This window comes from Erpetoichthys calabaricus, chromosome 1, assembly GCF_900747795.2.
Source record: "Erpetoichthys calabaricus chromosome 1, fErpCal1.3, whole genome shotgun sequence".
Lineage (NCBI taxonomy): Eukaryota > Metazoa > Chordata > Cladistia > Polypteriformes > Polypteridae > Erpetoichthys > Erpetoichthys calabaricus.
Window position 1 is genome coordinate 234542350 of NC_041394.2, and position 19557 is coordinate 234561906.

General features: G+C 37.4%; 1 protein-coding gene across 1 annotated transcript; it reads left to right on the forward strand.

Annotated features, from left to right (window-relative positions):
• Nucleotides 1-1077: 1077 nt before the first annotated feature.
• LOC114657679 (hyaluronidase PH-20-like) lies at nucleotides 1078-15212 on the forward strand. Its single transcript, XM_028809589.2, has 3 exons — nucleotides 1078-1998; nucleotides 13788-13877; nucleotides 14940-15212. Exons 1-3 carry the CDS (start codon nucleotides 1144-1146, stop codon nucleotides 15210-15212), a joined length of 1218 nt encoding a protein of 405 aa, XP_028665422.1. The 5' UTR covers nucleotides 1078-1143.
• The last annotated feature ends 4345 nt before the right edge of the window (nucleotides 15213-19557 follow it).

Sequence of the window (19557 nt, forward strand, 5' to 3'; positions counted from 1 at the left end):
AGTATAATTCATCGTCAGAGCTGCTCTACTAATTAAATGGTTTTTCCAGAATATTATTATTTTGAGAACTCTTCAATGCTGTACAGTACTGGAAAGAAGATGATGCAATAAATATTCTTCCTCAAAATGCTTTACAATATTCTTCTTTGCTTACAGAAGTTTGAATCAGAATAAATGACCTTACAAACTACAAGGTTCCTCTGATAGCATCATTTATATTTGTTATTGCTCACTAAAATAAATTAGTGTAAGGAGTAGCAAACCCCATGGTAGATAAAATTGAAACATTCATCCTGTACGAAAAAGATATGTTAAGAATACAAAAAATGTTAAAAATAGACAGAAGAAATCTTGAGGGAATTCAAATAGCTCTTTATTTGATTAGAACAGTCAGAACAATAGTACATGAGAATTTTTATTTCACAATACATAGAATGTTTTTTGGAAAGGAAAATTGAGAACACAATCAAATTACAAAGATAACAATGCTGTTTAAGTATAAGCTAACTCAAAATGCTTGTTCAAATAAAGGAGTGAGCTCTTAACTGCTTATCTAACCTTAGTCTTAGTGTCTACGTAGTCTTTTACCTGTATAAATATCAGGACTTCCTAGTAGATTTCAAGATCCCAAGCTAAAGGAATAAACTGAAGCAACAAAGTAAGCTTTATTATTTTAATCTATCTATCTATCTATCTATCTATCTATCTATCTATCTATCTATCTATCTATCTATCTATCTATCTATCTATCTATCTATCTATCTATCTATCTATCTATCTATCTATCTATCTATCTATCTATCTATCTATCTATCTGAAACTTAATACAGATAAAGCAAATGTTCAGAATATTTATTTTAGTTACTGGTGGTACTATTTGTGACTATTGTTTAGTATAAAATAATCTATGAAGTTCCTTTATATGTTAAAGTGTAATGATACTCATTTTAACTTCTTGGTGGTTGTGTAGTAACCATATTATGCAAAATGAATAATGAGACATTTACTAAACTAAAAACTATCTATTACAGGCAGGTTCTACACTGCAATATGAATGCTAATTTTTGTGTTCTGGGATCCATCTGTGTCTTCATATATCTTTGGTTTAACTTTCCAAATGCACTTTCCTTGAGCAAGTCCAAAATGGCCCCTCCATACTCCAGCTGGGCTCCTTTTGCCTTTCTCTGGAACAGCCCATCAAGTTCATGTGCCAAACATTATTCTGTACCCTTAGACCTCAGTCTTTTTGCTGCAGTGAGTGACCCATCAAACAATGTGGTCAAACAAAACCTCACTCTCTTTTATGATACCAGACTGGGACATTATCCATATATTACTGAAGACAAGAATGAAACAATTAAGTATAACGGAGCAATTCCACAAAACACAACTCTCAGAGATCATTTACGACAAGCTACGGTGGATATCACCCATTACCTCCCTAATAAAGAAGCCAAGGGACTTGCTGTAATTGACTGGGAAGAGTGGATGCCCCTTTGGTACAGAAATACAGACAAGAAAAAAATTTACAGAAAACTATCAGTGGAGCATCTCAGAAGGCACAATCCAACTGAGACTTTTGCTACAATTAAAGAGAAAGCTATCATCCAGTTTGAAACAGCAGCAAGAGAATTTATGAAGAAAACATTACAGCTGGGGAAATATCTGAGACCCAATCAGCTGTGGGGTTTTTACATGTTCCCTGAATGTTACAATCACTACAGAAATGAAAACATTCAGTACACAGGCAAGTGTACAGAACGGGATGTGTCCCTCAATAACAAGCTCATCTGGCTGTGGGAAGAAAGTACTGCTCTCTATCCATCCATTTATTTTACCCAGCACTTAAGCAATACCACATCTGCAGCTTTATTTGTTCGGCATCGCATTCTAGAAGCAATGAGAGTAGCAGAGCTCTCAAAGAAGCCAGTTCCTGCTCCAGTGTACGCTTACCAACGACTTGTGTTTTCAGACAACACCACAGCATTCCTTTCTCAGGTAAGACACTTAAGAGAGACATTAAGTCAACTAATGTGGATAAGTTAGGAAGGTCAGATCTAAATAATGTTTCAAATGACATGTTCAGTCTTAATATTTAGAAAATATGAGACAGCTGTACTTTTTGTCCTCAGTTACCTCTTTTCAATTTTGCATGTTTCTTTTCTGTCATCTGATTACTCCTCTGACTGCAGTAGTACACATCTTAAAGTTTGCCAAATACTTACAGTATCTCTATTCACTTTTTTGCTAATTAATAAATTTCAATATATCTACAGTATTCATGTTTTTCAAAGTCGCCTTTGGTACAGATGTTAACAAACAAACCTTTAGGATGCCCTGGTGATGCAGTGCTTGGAGTTCCTGCCTCACTGCTCCATGGGATGGCCTTTGAGCGCTGGTTGAAACACTGTCTACTGTATATGCAGTTTGTATGTTCTTCCTTTACTAGGGGGCTCCGCCCCCTGCTCGCTTCGCTCGCCAACCCCTGGCGTTGGGGCATGACAAAGAGTGAGATGTCTGAATTAGATATAGAATAGTGTGCAGGTTTGGATGATGCCTATATAAATACAAAATAGAGTGTTTGGCATAGAGTAATGTTTTATTGGAATATTTCTCTGTATACAACATTAGTAGTAAAGATGGTGTCTTGTCTTTGAATGAGTCTTCCTTGGCATGGATCATTTTTAATTTTAACTTTAATGTGAGATGAACGTCGAACACATGAGAAGGCAAAATAAAGTTGTCCATGTCCAAAAACGGGTTCAGAGAGGTAGATGGTAACCTTGTCCATGGTTTGTCCTTGTGATTTGTTGATGGTCATGGCAAATGCAGGGTTAATGGGGAACTGTCGGTGTTTCAATGTAAAAGGTAATTCTAGGTCAGAACTCGTAAGGTCAATTCCAAGAATGAGAACAGTATTGTTAGCATGTGAATCTGAAAGAACTGTTGCTTGAATAACATCGTGTGTTATGGTGTTGACGACTAACCGTGTGCCATTGCATAAACCCTGTTTAGTGTTAAGGTTTCTTAATAGCATGATTATTGTTCCGTTTTTAAGGGTAAGGTTGTGTTGTGGTCATTCGTCCGGGTTAATAGTGTTCAAATCTTCTAATGGGAAATTCAGATGTTCATTGTCGTCATCAGAGTCAACTTTGTCAGAGCTTAGAAAGAGCCGTGTCTCTCCAGGAAGTAATGAAATGACCTGGTTAATAATGTGATTAACATTAATATTTTTTGGACATAATATAGTGCGTTGTGTTAACCACATATGCGAAAGCAGTATGGGCCATTGCCTTTTGGTGGCCTGATATGTACTCCGGTAGATGCAAAAGCAAATGAACTATTGTAGGATCTAATGCAGTTCATAAAGTTTTTACTTTCAGGCACATCGTTAGTTAGAAGCTTCTGTAGATATTCAGGATATGAATGTAAAGGAGGCAGTCTAATCTGCCCCTTTTGACAACAACGTGTAAATTCATTATTTGTATTGCCAGTTGTTTCTTCTGTGAAGTTAAGTGAATGACAATGATTGCAAATGACATTCATTAATCCCAATGAATTTTCCTCAATAGTGGACTCATTATTGAAAGCGTTGTCAGCCAACTGGCGTAAGCGTTTAGCAGACGTCTGGTGTTGATGTCTGCGACGGGCATGTTTTGCTTGTGGTGTTTGAGTGCCGCGTTGTTGCATGTCCATTATTTGTGACGCGCTATTTTTGATTTTTAATTGATCCGCCTCCGGTTTGCGCAAAGTCCGTTTCACTCTACGTCGTGCATTGTTTGTATCGTGCCTTGTCCGTTTTTGTATGTCGGTCAGTTGAGCTTTCTGCTTTTTGAGTCCTGCTTGCTTGTTTTCTGGCCGGTCATATGCGCGTTGCTTTGCTCCCTTTTTTGTATGTCTGAGACGCAAGCTCTTTCTTTTGAAATCGTGCTTGTTTTGATGCAGCACTTTGAGACGCGCGCTGTATGCATCTAATTAAGGAGGATCGCACTCACTGTTAATATGGAGCCTTTTCTCCAGTTGAACGGTTAATAGTGCTTTATTTTAATGAGATCCACCTATGCTGCCTAGTGTGAAGGTTTTGAGATGACGTATGTTTAATATGGACGTTTCCTTTAGATATGTGGCTTTGGGTGTCACTTCTTATTGATTGGGGGGGGGGGTGTGTGTGGGTGAGGATTGTTGTTGAGCGAGCGTCTTCTTTCGTTTTGTGTTCCAGGGGCTTGTTGAATCCTCCTCTTTATGTGTGTCCCGTCCGTTGCTTGTAGGGTGTGGGGTGGTTTTGTGTTCTTTTTTTTTGTGTTCCAGGGGCTTGTTAAATCCCCCTCTTGGTGTGTATCCCGTCTGCCCTTTCTTGCGCCTGCGCAGTACGTCTTTTTGCAGCTACGGCCCATGGCCGGATGTGCCTGCGTCCATCATCCGGTTTAGCATTCTCGGTTAGTAATATGGATCTGTGTGGTAAAGTGAGGTCCGTGGCTGATTGCCGGCATTTAAATAAATAATTGCTGCACTTGCATGTTTTTTGGCATGGAAGATCAGTGAGAGCACTTAGTTCACTGGTGCAGTGTCACCCGCAACCCTGGTGCCAGGAGCTTCTGATTGCAGCAGCTGTACCACATCCCCGCTTTTAAAAAGGGAAGCATGAGTGCAAGAAAGAAAAAAGGAAAAACAAGAAGAGAAGAGAATGCAGGTTAAAGGGAAAAAGAGAGCAGAAGGCAGGAGGTGGAAAGAGCCAATGTGAGCGAGCTGAAGTGAGCAGGATCGGGAGAGAGAAGGGAGGCAGCTGGGAAGAGAGCCCCTGGACAGGAGTGTGTGGCCAACACTCACAGAGGTTGAATTGAGTTACTCCGGCTGAACATGTTTGAGGAGCAGGACTGAGTAGAAGAGCGCCCAGTGTGAGCGCCATGGCTGTTGGGGACCCAAGCCTAGGTCCAAAGAGGGAGTCTTACCATAGCCATGGGACGGCAGGGACCCAGAACTGGGGAAGGTCAACTGCTCCTGTTAGGGCCAGTTAAAAGATCAGTGCTTTTCTACCATTTGGTTTTAAACTTGTTTTAATTTATTTATTCTGATTTTTAATCTTACCTTTGTTTTTAATTGGATAATTTATTTACTGAACTTTCTTGAAGCACTGCACTTTTCGGACACTTGTGGTGTTTAGTTTTTTTTTAATAAAAGCACAGAGCACTTCCCCTGCTTCGTGTAGTTTTCTCATTTGCCGAGCTCATCCCTCGGAAATGTTATCAGTGGTGGTGGGTTCAAGAGACTCCTGGTGGCACCCAGTAGCGTGGAGCCGACCCACACCATCGCAGTCTGTGATAGATTTACTACAAGAATTCTAGTTTCATCTCAAAGATATGCAAGTTATTTTAATTAGTAACTCTAAACTAGCCCTATCCAAGGGAGCAGGATTTGCAGTGGACTGACTTTTATTCCAGTGTTGCACTTAATGTTGCTGGAATAAACCGAGCCTTTCATGTAACACTGTATTCTATTATGTGGGTTTGAAAACAAATTTATGAATGAAAAAATACAATATGTGTTTTTATCAATTATCATTATCTCTCTACAAATCGGAGAACTAGAGATGGCTGACTGGTTTAAAGAGATTCAGAAAAATGGATAGATTATTATCTAATTAAGAATAATAATAATGATGGAGAGCAGCATGGTGGCGCAGTGGGTAGCGCTGCTGCCTCGCAGTTAGGAGACCTACGTTCGCTTCCCGGGTCCTCCTTGTGTGGAGTTTGCATGTTCTCCTCGTGTCTGCGTGGGTTTCCTCCGAGTACTCTGGTTTCCTCCCACAGTCCAAAGACATTGTTCCTAGGGTGTGCTTGGTGTATGTGTGTGTGTGTGTGCGCACCCTGAGGTGGGCTGGCGCCCTGCCCAGGGTTTGTTTCCTGCCTTGCACCCTGTGTTGGCTGGGATTGGCTCCAGCAGACCCCCGTGACCCTGTAGTTAGGATATAGCGGGTTGGATGATGGATGGATTTCACGCATTTTGATTAGTCGCAAGTGAGTTTGTCTTTTTTGTTTTTTAAATTGTGTTAATAATACAAAGTGTGTACTTTATTGTAAGCTCATTTTAGCAGAAGAGGACAGCATGCCTGTATGTGAGAAACCATGCACCACCAAACCCATTTGTAGTGAAGCAACAAAGGAGCAGCAGGAAGTGTTTACTGATTAAAATGGAGGTTCCTGAGTTTAAAAGTTGAGCTGCTTACAGTTGAAAGTTGTCTTTCCTCTTCAATTGTTCACTTATACACATTTATGGTGCTGTCATGAATGTGTACTTTTCTCATTATCACTCACTATTTAATTCTCCGATGTTAATTTGGAGGAACATGCTGATTGTATGGAAACATCTTGTAAACAGCTTGGATTACCGCCACTAGGTATTTAGAACTCACTCAGTAAGGATTAGACAGATTAATGTGGATTTGCAAATGAAAACCAAACAACCAAGAGCAGTAGTCTTAAAGGTATTCTTTTCACAAAGGAGACATGACGCACGATTGAAATCCAGTGTATGCATCCTCAATCTTCTAAACTGGTAAGGGACTGCAGGAAACCATATACTGTTTTGAAAACTTTAGGGACAAGGCAAGAAGGAAACTTAAATGGAATTCCAGTCCTTTACAGGATACACACAGAAAAGGCCTATTTAGATACAACTGTTATCCTGACTTGGAGATCTCCAAGATGCCACATGAATCTGTAGAGAAAACCTACATAGACAAGGGCAGAAACTGCAGTCCATAAAGACTTTGACCAGCTGAGATTTATACCCAGTACTTTGATGCAGCAAGAAAGCAGTGGTAATGACTGTGCCATCTATTGGGTTACCCGATTTATCAAATTATAACAGAATGAAGTAATCTTAAATGCAGTCCTTCAAGAACAACATGGAACGTAGTAGTCTACTGTTTAACTGTAAACTTCGCAAACATATAAGAAGTATTCCTTCATGTAGAACAACACAGACACAACTTTCCAAGTTGTATAGTTGAAAATAATACCTTGGTGACCTTCATATCTCAGCTCTATGACTTTAAGAAAAAATTAAGTGAATACGATACAGTGAGTTATGTTTAGCTAAATGGCTTTATCTTGGCAAAGCTGTTGTTATGCTGTTCGTATAGACTCTGGGTTAATAGTAGGCATGAAAAAAAATTTAATTGTACCAAATTTCATAATACAAAATGCCATCAATACAAAATTTGGCCTTGTATGACATTACTGCATGACTAAAATGAAACACAAATGCAAATGGAAATGTTCTTCAAGAAAAACAGATGATTTTAAAATGTGATTGAAAAAATAGGACATTCCAAACTGTGATGTGAGGGTGAAATTTGTCAGCATGTAACATAGACATTGTTGTACATGAATGTGTGTTGGGACAGCAGGTTATGTGTTTCTCTCACACACTTGACTGAGTCATATCCTCAGGCAAGTACAGTAATTCATGACTTTTTTTCATAGATGCACCGCTGCATTCACTGATTTGTTTTCAAATCAACCCTTGGTACTGCCAAAGCACAAACGTACCATAGTATTAGAACAGTTCTCATGATATCGTGAAGTGCTTTTGGCATCAGCAAGATGAAATCACAGCAGCTCTTACGAGTTAAAAATGTGAGAAGAACTGCTTGAGGCATCGATACACCTTTCACTTAAAGCAAACAAGAATTATACAGCAGTGGATCTTGCATTGATCTCAACAGCAGCATGGTGAAGAGAGAAAGCAGACAAATTCCCAATGCTTGTTTTTCTGGTCAATTCATATGCATGTTACCTGAAATGTCCGTACCCAGTGGGCATCTCCAAGGGATATTGTCCAAGCAAGGAGATCTCAACTTCATGGAGAGGGTTGACATTCTCATTTTTCATAACTTGAAATGCCATATTATAAATTCCTCCTAGATCTAGTCAGAACCCACATTCAAGAGGTGCTTTCAAGCAGATACAAAAAGGCAGCCATTGCTAAGCCAGAAAGTTACGAGCTGGAAAATGTACACATAGTGTAACATCCAGGCACACTCAGGGACTAAGTTAAATGATATGAAAGATTGAGCATTTTACATTTTTTTAGGTACTTCATCAAAGAGACATTTTTTTCATTTTTAAAATATTTTTGTAACAATGAGACATATTCAAAAGTAACAGCTGCAGTAAAATGTAATTACTTTTTAAATACAGCACATTAAAATGTCATGTAAGCAAAGAATAAAAAGGCATATGGTGACTCCATAACTGTCATACACGGAAGAATCCAATTCATGTAATTGGAAAATGGCATTGATTGATGTGCTGTTCATAGCTGTAGAACTAATTGTAGTTCTTTTTTAATAGCAAAAGGGATCCCAAAAAGATGAAAACCCCAAATACCATCCAACATTTAGAGCAAAAAACACAATTCCCTCTTTCTCAACCTAGTATTAATACCACACTACTCAGTTACCCACAAAATGCTAATACTGTATCAATTGTAAAGTGAAATTACCAAAAGAAAAATAACTCTAAAAAATAAGCAATACTATCATAAAATCACAATCAGTATTACTCCATGTAAGAAGAAAAGCAGCTAAAATATCTTCAACCCTTACAGTATATAAACTGAAGTTTCTTTTCTAACTCCATGCTATCTTTATATCATGTATACGGCAACTGTACTTTCATGTGTGTTTAATTTGATGATTAGATTGTTTAATAAATTGAAGAAGAAATACCCTTTAGCTGCAGGTTGTTAATGTTCATTCTTTATAATAGTAATGTGCAAATAATGCAGCTGTGAGCTTGATTATACTGTAACAAAAATTCTGAGGACATGTTAGTTCAGCCTATGCTTACAGAGCGACACAGAATTTTTTTCCTCTTCTATTCATTTCCAGAAAGTTGACTTTTTTGTGTATTCGTTCCTGTACCAGTAGCCTGTGCGCCTCTCCCCAAAATTTTGATTATCTTGTACTGTGGATCCTGGCAGCTGTCAGATAATTAGAAAAGAAAAATAAAATGCACAAGTTGATATAATACTCTCAAAATAAAATTGAAACAGTAAACTAATTTGCAGTTGAAGTTGCACAGATGGTTCCTCTATAAAATTAGATGAGATTGCAAATTTGGTAATACTTTTCAATGACAGATTTTATCATTTCAAAACGTGAAAATCGAGCTGTCGAGAAAACTCCTTACAAAATACTGTAAGTGTTCTGCATTTCAACAAAATTGGTCCAGTGGGACAAGTTGTTTCATGCAGACAGACAGACAAATAGACACGGCTAATGCAATAGGTGCTCCTCGCATTATATACTTTGTATTATGATTTTATTTCAATAAAAAAGTAAAAATTGTACAAAAATTTATATTAAAGCTTGCATAATTATGCATGGATTTGAGTTTATGTTGTAGTGTTTTGTTGTATGTCTAATAAGTTAATATTTCAATTTCAAAATGTTTCACTTTACATCTTTTAACACTAATTATACAAAAAGTTTCTTTTAATAAATATGGGAATATTGTATCATGAAGCTTGAATCACAATACCAATTGTATCATGGGATACGTGTATTGTCTCATGTCTAGTTCATAAGGTCTTTATGTCACACGTTCAGTGTACAGTGAAATTCTTACTCGCATGCATTAATCACCATGCAACACATCGTTACTCTCCGGCTACATGACGAGTGAGTATAGTAATCGTACTTCAAACCTTATGTCTCCTGTACCTCAAAAATATAACGTTTTTTATAACTGTTTCGTCAACAGAGGATTTGTAGTAACTTTTTAAGTCAGATTATTTGTTTATTCTCTAATGCAAATTAATTAAAAATAAAATTAAGAAAACTTCTACATTAATTATTAAATGTATTACAATAAAATTAAAATTGTAATGAAGTTCATTGTATTGTAGCGCCCTGCGAGGGAAGAAAATACGGCAGATAATGTTTTCTCGATGCAGGCAAAAACCACTGACTTTACTATTGAATGCGCTTAAACTACAGTATGTACATAACTGTTGCCTCTCCACTCATCACCCGCCTCCTCCCACAATGCAATGCATGTGAATTGTGTCTTTATAGAGGCGCAGCGCTTCCAGCCCCTCACAGTATTGTCCTATGAAAAGAATACATAATAAACACAATTTAATTTGTTGTTATCAACAATTTGACTAACTTTGTTATACTAAATGATATTCTCAAAACTGAGCTATATGATGATCTGAGTGTACATCCTCACTGACTATCAAATCCTGGTCTGGTTGCTGTATTTTTGAAGTTCCCCAATATGTGCATAGTATTTCCTCTAGGTGCCTTGGTTTTCCTGCTATATCCCAAAAATATGTTAGTTATGTTACTTGTCTCTAAACTGTCCTTTCTTAAATGAATATGGGTGTATGTATGAGAGTGCCCTATAGTCACTTTGAGGGCTATCATGTTGCTGTTAGGTAGTCTTCAGGCTCAAGAGTTGGTTCACAGAAAATGGATAAATAGATATGTTCTAAATAGGTGGGGTTACTAGGTTTGTGTACAGATTCTGAGATGTGTAATCTTGAAGAGCAAATATAGCAGTAATGGCACTGAACTGTATAGCAAGGCTTATTGCACATAGAGAAAGATTGTCTTCCCTGGGTCTCACAAGGACTTAAAATATTCTTGTTCCAATGAATGTGAAAAGTAACACATTTTTGGAAAATATGAATTTGCTTTAGAGCAGCCTCCATAATGTGATTCTATCAGTCTGTAAATCAAATAATGGTATGTGCCAGTCTACATACGAACATTCTGGCCTGCATTTCTTGCTCAATACAAGTTAAAGAGAAAAAAATAACTTGGGAGAATGCAGTGCTGAATAAAGCAACTACTCTCTATTTTTCAAAAAGTACAAAAATGTTAAAGTGTGTCAGCTGGATTTCAACCTGAGAGGCAATTCAGAATTCTGAGACCATAAAAATTCATCATTCATTTATTAAAATGCATTATGTGTTAAATGCATCAAGTCATGTTTATTTATATGTCTCCTCAGGACAGGGGAAATAAATAAAAAAATTATTTATATAAATTTAAAATAAACAAACCATGGAACAACCCTGAATACAGCTATATGTTTGACTATCTGTGTTACCAAACTTTCCCATGAAACTTTGTAACACAATGGCTGTCAGTTTTAGTTCTATTGGTTAATCGGGTGTATCAGAATTACTAAGTAATTAACTAAGTACTGTTCTGTATACAGTGGTTAAAACTTTGCACTTCCAAACCTGAGGTTGTGGGTTCAAATCCTGTTACTGGGACTGTTATGACCATGAATAAGTAATTTCACCTACCTTTGTTCCAATTGAATAAACAAAATAAATATAACCATCTGTATCTCAAATGTTATAAGTCACCTTAGGTAAAGGTGTGAATCAAATAATAATATCATTACATCATTGGAGCTACTTTCTCTTAATCATGCTATACACAATTGTCCATGAGGAAAACATTCCTGCATTAGATCAATTTCTGCTTTTCCTAGTGACTTGGCTTTTGTTGATGATCATTGTAAATAAGTGTATTCTTTTGAATTAAAATGGGTAATCAGTAGTAGTAATGCAAAATTTGAGAATACATTATTATCATTGTCATGTATTTCCTTTTGTGTTTTTCATAGGTTGTATGAAAACCCCATTAAAGTCCACAAATGTTAATGTACATGCAAAGAATTTTGGAGAGTGGGTGGTTCACATTTCATACATCACTGTACATGCCAAATGTGATCACATCTCTTTTTGCCTGTCCAGGACACTGCCTTCTCTTCAGTCATCCATCTATCCTATCGGTTAGTAGTACTGTTTACATGGTCTGTCATTTCCTTCTGCTGTGTCCTTCATTTGTTTAAAACCTCATCTGAGCACAGTACAGAGTATGTACATCAGCATAATATTACCAAATATCAACAAATAAAAAAATCTGTAGGAAAATTTAAAAAAAAGTCAGTTCATTTTCTTTTTTCTATAATGTTAGCACATTTCAATCAAATCTACCAAAGCATTTTTTAGATTTTGGAGTATTTCTCAATTGCAGGGTGGGGTATACTTCTAAATATTGATATATTGAAAAATCCTTTCTTAGCAGTTGTCTACTACCTTAGATGTACCATCCTACCATTTCAGCTTTTTCACTAAATAAGAAATAGTGTTTTTGTTGACAAGTAAGTGAGTGAGGCAGTCAGTCAGTCAACTTTGTACTATATGTATTTGCAAATATTACTGTATATATTTATACATAGTGTTTGCTATGTTACAGTATTTGTTACTATGATTAACTCTTCAGAAATCATCTGACCTGTGATTAGAAACTATCTTTGAATGTACTTGTGTGAGTGCCAATGGTCCTGAACTAGTTGCCAGAAGGAAGGAGAGAGAAAAGCAACCATGTAGGATAGGCTGAGTATCTTTAATTATACTGTTTACCTTTCTAAGGCAGTGATTGTTGTATAAGTCTTGAACAGTAAGTAGATGATCATATTCTGTGCTGCCTTCGCCACACTCTGCAGTGTTATACAATACTGAGCTAAGCCGGTGTCATACCAGGATTTCATGAGCCAATGAGATTGGACTCTGCTGCATATCAGTAGAAATTTGTAGGAATAGATGGAGAAATTCAAACTTCCCTCAGATGACTGGGGAAATAGAGGAACTGGTGAGCCTTTTTGACAAGCACTGAAATGTGTTGTGCCCACTTCAGTTTGTCGGTGACCTTCACTCCAAAAAGTATAAAAATGCTCACTCTTTCAACTGCATCTCCCCCTATGTAGATGAAAATATGGTCAACTTTCTTTTTCCTGAATTAAATGACGTACTTGATTGTCCTGACATTAAGGGTGAGATTGTTGTCATTGATACCAAGGCGTCAGCAATAAGACCTTTTCTCTTTTAAACTGTCTTATCATTGCTGGTGATCAGGCCAGTGGTGGTGATGACATCAGCAAATTTAATGATGGAGTTGGAGCTGAGTTTGGCCTCACAGTCTGAGGTGAACAAGGATTAGAAAAAGGGGTTTAGCACACTACTCCGTGGAGTGCCTGTGTTAACAGTAAAAATGAAGAACGTGATGCTACCAATCCATTCACGCCAAGGTCTGTTGATTAGAAAGTTCATAATCCAATTGCAGAGGGTGGTGCTAAGTCCTCAACTGAGGATTTTGGTATTCAGCTTTGATGGTATTATAGTGTCAAATGCTGAGCTGTAGTCTATAAACAGGACTCTAACATAAGGGTTTGTATTATACAGATGTGCCACGATAGTATGAAGTGCATCCTCTGTGGACTTGTTATGATGATATGCAAGCTAGGGATTATCATGACTAACTGGAAAATCATGCTTAGTGTTTCCTAACACCAGTCGCTCAAAACACTTCATCATGATTGGAGTGAGTACCACCAGTCTGTAATCATTCATACAGTTCACTTTTGTTTTCTTAGGCACCGAAAAAAATGTTGTTTTGAAGATGGCAGGGACAACAGATTCTCTTAGTGACATATTAAAGATGTCACTGAAGAGGTCAAACTAATTGGTTGCTACAGGCTTTTAAACCACACCCTGACATCCCATTTGGACCAGATGCCTTGTGGATCTTAACTTGTTTAAAAATTCTCATATATAAAGTTTACAGTCATCCTAATGTGAGAGGATACACAAATGTATTCAGCTTTCAAAGACCATATGTTTTCAAATCCTTAACAAACACATAATGACACCAGTTTCCTTTATTTTAATGTTCAAAGTACATAATGATTTTTTTTTAGGTTGACCTTATTCATTCTATTGGTGAAAGTGCAGCCTTGGGTGCAGCAGGGATCATACTGTGGGGAGCATCTAGCGACTTCAGAAACAAGGTGATCTTTTTGTGACTTTATTTGGTTCAGTCTGATGTTATAGCAGGATTGTACCTGCCTGGGGCTAAAATCCATAGTCTTGTGTAAACTGAAAGTAAAGAAATTCACCCAGTTGAGTTAAAGGAACATTTCTGTAGGCAGTGCAATGATTGTTGCTTTTTATTTAATGTAAGAAGTTGATGTTACTATGCTGTGTTTGTGACACAAATAGATTCTTAACTCTGTCAGAACATTATAAAGCAAGTCAGTGGACTGCCAGATCATATTATAAAGTTCATAAAATCATAAATAAAACAGATACATAGAGAAATTTTCAATGTGCAGAAAGAAGCACAATCATATAAAGTCATATGAAGGCAAGTCAAGTCAAGTTGGGGAGCATGCACTTGGACAGTGTTTTGTCGTACCCACTACACGACGAAACAACTCGGGATCCCGGTTGGCAGCCCCCCAGGCAGACACGCGGTCCAGTCCCACCCTCCAGAAATGACCCTCTATCTGCCGCAGCCAGGTGTTATGTGGGCGACCCCTTGGCCTTGTCCAGTCACTCGGGTCCCCAACAATGTGGATCTTACGAGCTGAATCACCCTCGGAGAAACGCGCCACATGTCCGTAGTGCTGTAACTGATGCTCCCTCACAATGCAGGTAATGTGCCTCATTCGGGACTTTATGAGCAACCGCTCATTTGACACAAAGTCAAACCAACGGTACCCAAGGATTTTCCGGACAGACACAAAGGAGTCTAGTCTTTGTCTCAGGTCACTGGATAGCGTCCATGTCTCGCAACCATATAATAAGACAGGAAGCACCAGGACTCTAAAGACTTGGACCTTCATCCTTTTGCATATATATTGAGAGCGCCACACACCCCTTTCCAGCAACCTCATGACCCCCATATATAGTCACATAGCTGTGCATTAGTACCTAGCTGTATTTCACAAATTATTTAGATTTTTCTGCCTTGCTTTATTTTTAATATTGGTTTTCAGTCGTTTATCATGCAGTCCAAAGGGTATCATATAAAGATTGATTGATCGATTCATTTTCTTTTTATTTTTCAGGAGAAGTGCTCAGCAATGGATAGTTATTTAACTTCTACCTTAAATCCGTACATTGTAAATGTTACTGAAGCAACCAAGCTTTGCAGCCAAATACTCTGCCATAATAATGGCAGGTGCATACGTAAAAAATTAGATTCTAGTGACTATTTGCACTTAAATCCAACAAATTTCCACATTCAAATGAACCAGCATGGTCAATTCATTTCAACTGGTGTGCCATCAAAAGCTGACTTGATGTATATGGTTGACAAGTTCACCTGCCAATATTATTAGTGAATTATTTGTTAGAATTTTACTCCTGTTTTCTTGTGGTGGTAGGTTATACAAAATTTAAGATGGATTGAATTGTTTGACTAATTTCTGAAAAAGCTAATATTTTAAAAACGATCCAGACCATACAGATATAACATTCATAAAGAAAATTTAAGTTTCTCTCATTTCAGATATAATCAAGTTAAAAGTACTTCATCCATCCCACTATATCCTAACTACAGGGTCATGGGGGTCTGCTGGAGCCAATCCCAGCAAATACAGGGCGCAAGACAGGAAACAAACCCCAGGCTGGGCGCCAGCCCACCACAGGGTGCACCCACACACCCACACACCAGGGACAATTTAGAATCGCCAATGCACCTAACCTGCATGTCCTTGGACTATGGGAGGAAACCCACGCAGACACGGGGAGAACATGCAAACTCCACGCAGGAAGGATCCGTGAAGCAAACCAAGGTCTTCTTACTGCGAGGCAGCAGCGCTAGCACTATGCCACCATGCCGCCCCTTAAAAGTACTTAATATATATTAAAATAATGAATTGATGTGCAATGCGTTCTGATTACCCTGAAGCCTATACTTTCACATTTTGCTTAATTTTAATCTCTGCTATGTCATGTCACAAATAAAGGGAATCAAATAACTGAACACTTAACGGAGTTTTTCATTATTTGGTGGTGCTATCTGCCCCATGCTGTCTCACAGTCCTCTGCTGAATCTCAGCCAGCGCTCTGCCTGTGGAGAATTATTGCATAATGTGTTTCCATTTATTTAAGTATTTTATTTTTTCTGTGTGTGTGTGTTTTTTTTTTCATTATTTCTTATTATGGTATGGTGACCTGAACTTTTACACTGTTAATGGAAAATTTGCTCTTAGTGAATTTAATTGGGATAAATTGAATTCAATTCTGTTCTAGGTGTGTACATAAAAGATTAGATTCTAGCAACTATTTGCACTTAAATCTGACATATTTCCACATTAAATTGAATCAGGAAGGATAATTCTTGCATGAATGATTTTCAGAAAAGTTTAAAAATGATCCAGAATATATTTACATAACTTTGTAAACGTTTGTTTCTTTCAATGTAGTGCCACAGCCTTGCACTTGTAGGTTCTGCCTGTTTGCAGTTTGCACCTTCTTCTCATTGTCACTGAGAGATCAAGAGAGCATCAGTCATCCCATAATTTGCCTCTAGACAGTTTTAGAATTGACAGAAAATGATTGCATGACCTTTGAGAACTGTTACTCCAATGCAGTCACGGCTGATTAATTTATTTTTCTTTTGACCTTTTTATCATAAATTGCCCTTTTTGCAAATATACTGGACCATAAGTTACTATGTTTTAGTTTTTAAATTTTTTTTTTATTCACATAATTTATTCTTATCCAAAATATCAGTGAATTTTGCTTGCTGTTGGAATTAGAAACACAAATAACTTAAAATAGGGTTTCGTTATTTAAGAAGCACAGACTACTTTATAGCTTAAGAATACTCCTTAGGAAAGCAGGAGTGGCTTCCAAGTTATTTTTGCAAACTGCTCACTTCTTTGGTGCTTCCATCTCAAATGCAGCTGTTGGTTGGACTTCTTTTGGCTGGCATTGTGTCACTCAGTTAACCCTGTTGGTTTACTGCTCCGGGTGCCTGGCATGGAATCTCAACCTTAGTCAGTGTCGGTGAGGCGCTTGCATATTGTCTTGCCTTCTGGGATTCTCCATGGGGACTCCAATTTCCTGCCACATGTAGAAGAGGTGCAGGTTAGATACACTGGTAATTTGTCATTAGCAAAGTGTGACTAATTTTAGGTTTTTGTAGATATTCCGTTTTTTCCTCGCCATCCCAATGAGATGTAGGTTATATTTATTGGTAACTCTAACTTAATAGGTAGATTTCTGCTTGGCTTTAATGCTGCTGAGACAGGCTTTACCTTGGCAGGACTCTGAAAATGAATTCAGCTCATTTAGAAAGAATGAATCTTCTTCTTCTTCTTTCGGCTGCTCCCATTACGAGTTGCCACAGCAGATCATCTTCTTCCATATCTTTCTGTCTTCTGCATCTTGTTCTGTTACATCCATCGCCTGCATGTCCTCTCTCACCACATCCATAAACCCTCGCTTAGGCTTTCCTCTTTTCCTCTTCCATGGCAGCTCTATCCTTAACATCCTTTTCCCAATATACTCAGCATCTCTCATCTGCACACATCCAAACCAACGCAATCTCGCCTCTCTGACTTTTTCTCCCAACATTTAGAAAGAATGAATAATGAATGAAAATTGTTGCCTTTTTCTAATGCATTCTAGTCTATGACTTGACTATACTATCTATACATACTGCATTGTGCAATGTACCTAAATATGGGTATTTAATGTTTCATTTTAGTCATTTCTGAATTATGTTCTTAGTCTTTGTTTTTGAAAAATGTTTAAAATAATGGAACAAGCAGAGTTTACATCTTCATACCATGGAAGAAAACACCACAACTAAATTATGATTTTCATCTACTAGATTTGTTTTTTTTTTACTTTTCAGCCTGGAAACAACTTGTAGCCAGCCATTATTTCATAATCTGTATGTAATGTGCATTATTAGAAATTACTTTACAAAACAGTAAACTGTACAGGAAAAATGGTAGCAGTAGCAGAGGGGCACGGATGCACAATTAGAGTGTTTACCTTTTAGCTTTAAGAGGAACTTGTCTTATACAGCGCAGGACAGAACAGGTTTGCCATTTAATTAGGCATTGTCCTCCTGTTGTTGACAGCATAATGGATTTGTTCTCTTTTATTCAGATAAGCAATCTCCTTGCTTGTCAACATGTATTTTATTTCTAGATTTATCAAGGTAAGATTTAATTAGCTTTTGTTGTACAAGTGCAAATGTAACTTTTATGCTAATCCAAGAGCTCATCAGGGATCTGGTCAGCCATTGCAGCCTCAGCAGAAATCACATCCCTATACTGTGCATTGAAAAAGCACAATGGCCTATTTCCTTAAGAAGCTGGAAAAGACACAGCACTTGGTTTTCATAGATTTTAGTTATGACAAGAGGAACATTTGGTAACACTTTGCTATGGGGTTATAAGGCCTTGCTGAAGTGCATCTTTTAGTTACTTATTGCTGTGTGACACACATTACAACAGTTGCATTATAAGTAGCCTCTACTGAAGTGTTATCATTCTTCAAAATAACACAAGCTTTTTTTAATGTACAATATTTCAAAAGAAAAATGTGTACTATCTAAGAATGGTTCAAATATTCTAGAAATATAGGTGGGGATCAAGCAGTCATAATAACATAAATCATGACTGAACACAGTTATAAGCTCAACAACATATATTTACAGAAGTTTAGGTGTTTATTTTTGGAAATTCTAACCTACAATATATGAGTAAATAAATACTATTCCAAACTGAATAAACTATGTAAAAAGGTCAGTGAATTTGGGAAGAAACACATCAACACCTAGCAGGGGAACTGAGGTAAATAACGTGTAAATGTCAAGTTTACCAAGAGGGTTCTCATACCAGTGTGAACAAGATGGCAGCTCATGATGTATGAACAGTTTGGTCCAAGCTCTGCCAAGTTTGGCTATTTGAAAATGGCAGGCAGATGATATCTGGAGCCTAGACCGTCAACAACAGCAGCAGACAGCTTATAAATATGTGTCAGGTCTCAAGAAATGTGTTTTATATGTGATACACAGGCAAATAAGAAGCTGTTCTGTGCATTTTAAATATAAAATTAGACCAGTAGAAAATATAAGAAATTGTTTTTGCTAAATACCCATAAACACAAATACACAGATTAGACATTCTGCTGATTCACAGATCCATTTATTACATTTTTTCTTTACTTATATCCTGGCCCAGGTCACAGGGAGCCAGTAGCTACTGTATCTTCTCAGCAACACATAAAAATGGCTTTAATTAGCACTAGATGGGATGCTAATCTACTTAAAATTTAAAGTCTTTGGTAGGAATATAGAAGGAAGAGGTGAACCCCACATAGAAGCCCACTAAGTCTAAGACTATTTGCCAAGTCCTACTGTCACATATAGTGTTTAGCCAGTGATCTGTGGGATTTATTGACTATTGTGCCGTATTTGCCTTAGGGAATCATACAGTCTGTAGTTTCCTTGATAGACCTTCTTAGACAAACTGCCCTCATGGACACTGCTCTGTTGTACATATATTAGGATTTCTTTTCTTTCCCTAAGACGGTGAACAAGAGATTCTAAGACATAGTGATTTATTATTTTAATTCACCCAATGGTAATATATTGCAATTTTATGCTTTATGCTTCTATGCATGAATAATAATTCACGGTGGTTCAGTGTGATGCTGTTG

Excerpts from the sequence above, each read along its gene's own strand:
- LOC114657679 (XM_028809589.2), top strand. The coding sequence starts at position 1,144 with ATGGCCCCTCCATACTCCAGCTGGGCTCCTTTTGCCTTTCTCTGGAAC. Across the intron at positions 1,999-13,787 it reads CCACAGCATTCCTTTCTCAG|GTTGACCTTATTCATTCTAT; the intron begins GTAAGACACTTA and ends ATTTTTTTTTAG. Across the intron at positions 13,878-14,939 it reads CTAGCGACTTCAGAAACAAG|GAGAAGTGCTCAGCAATGGA; the intron begins GTGATCTTTTTG and ends TTTATTTTTCAG.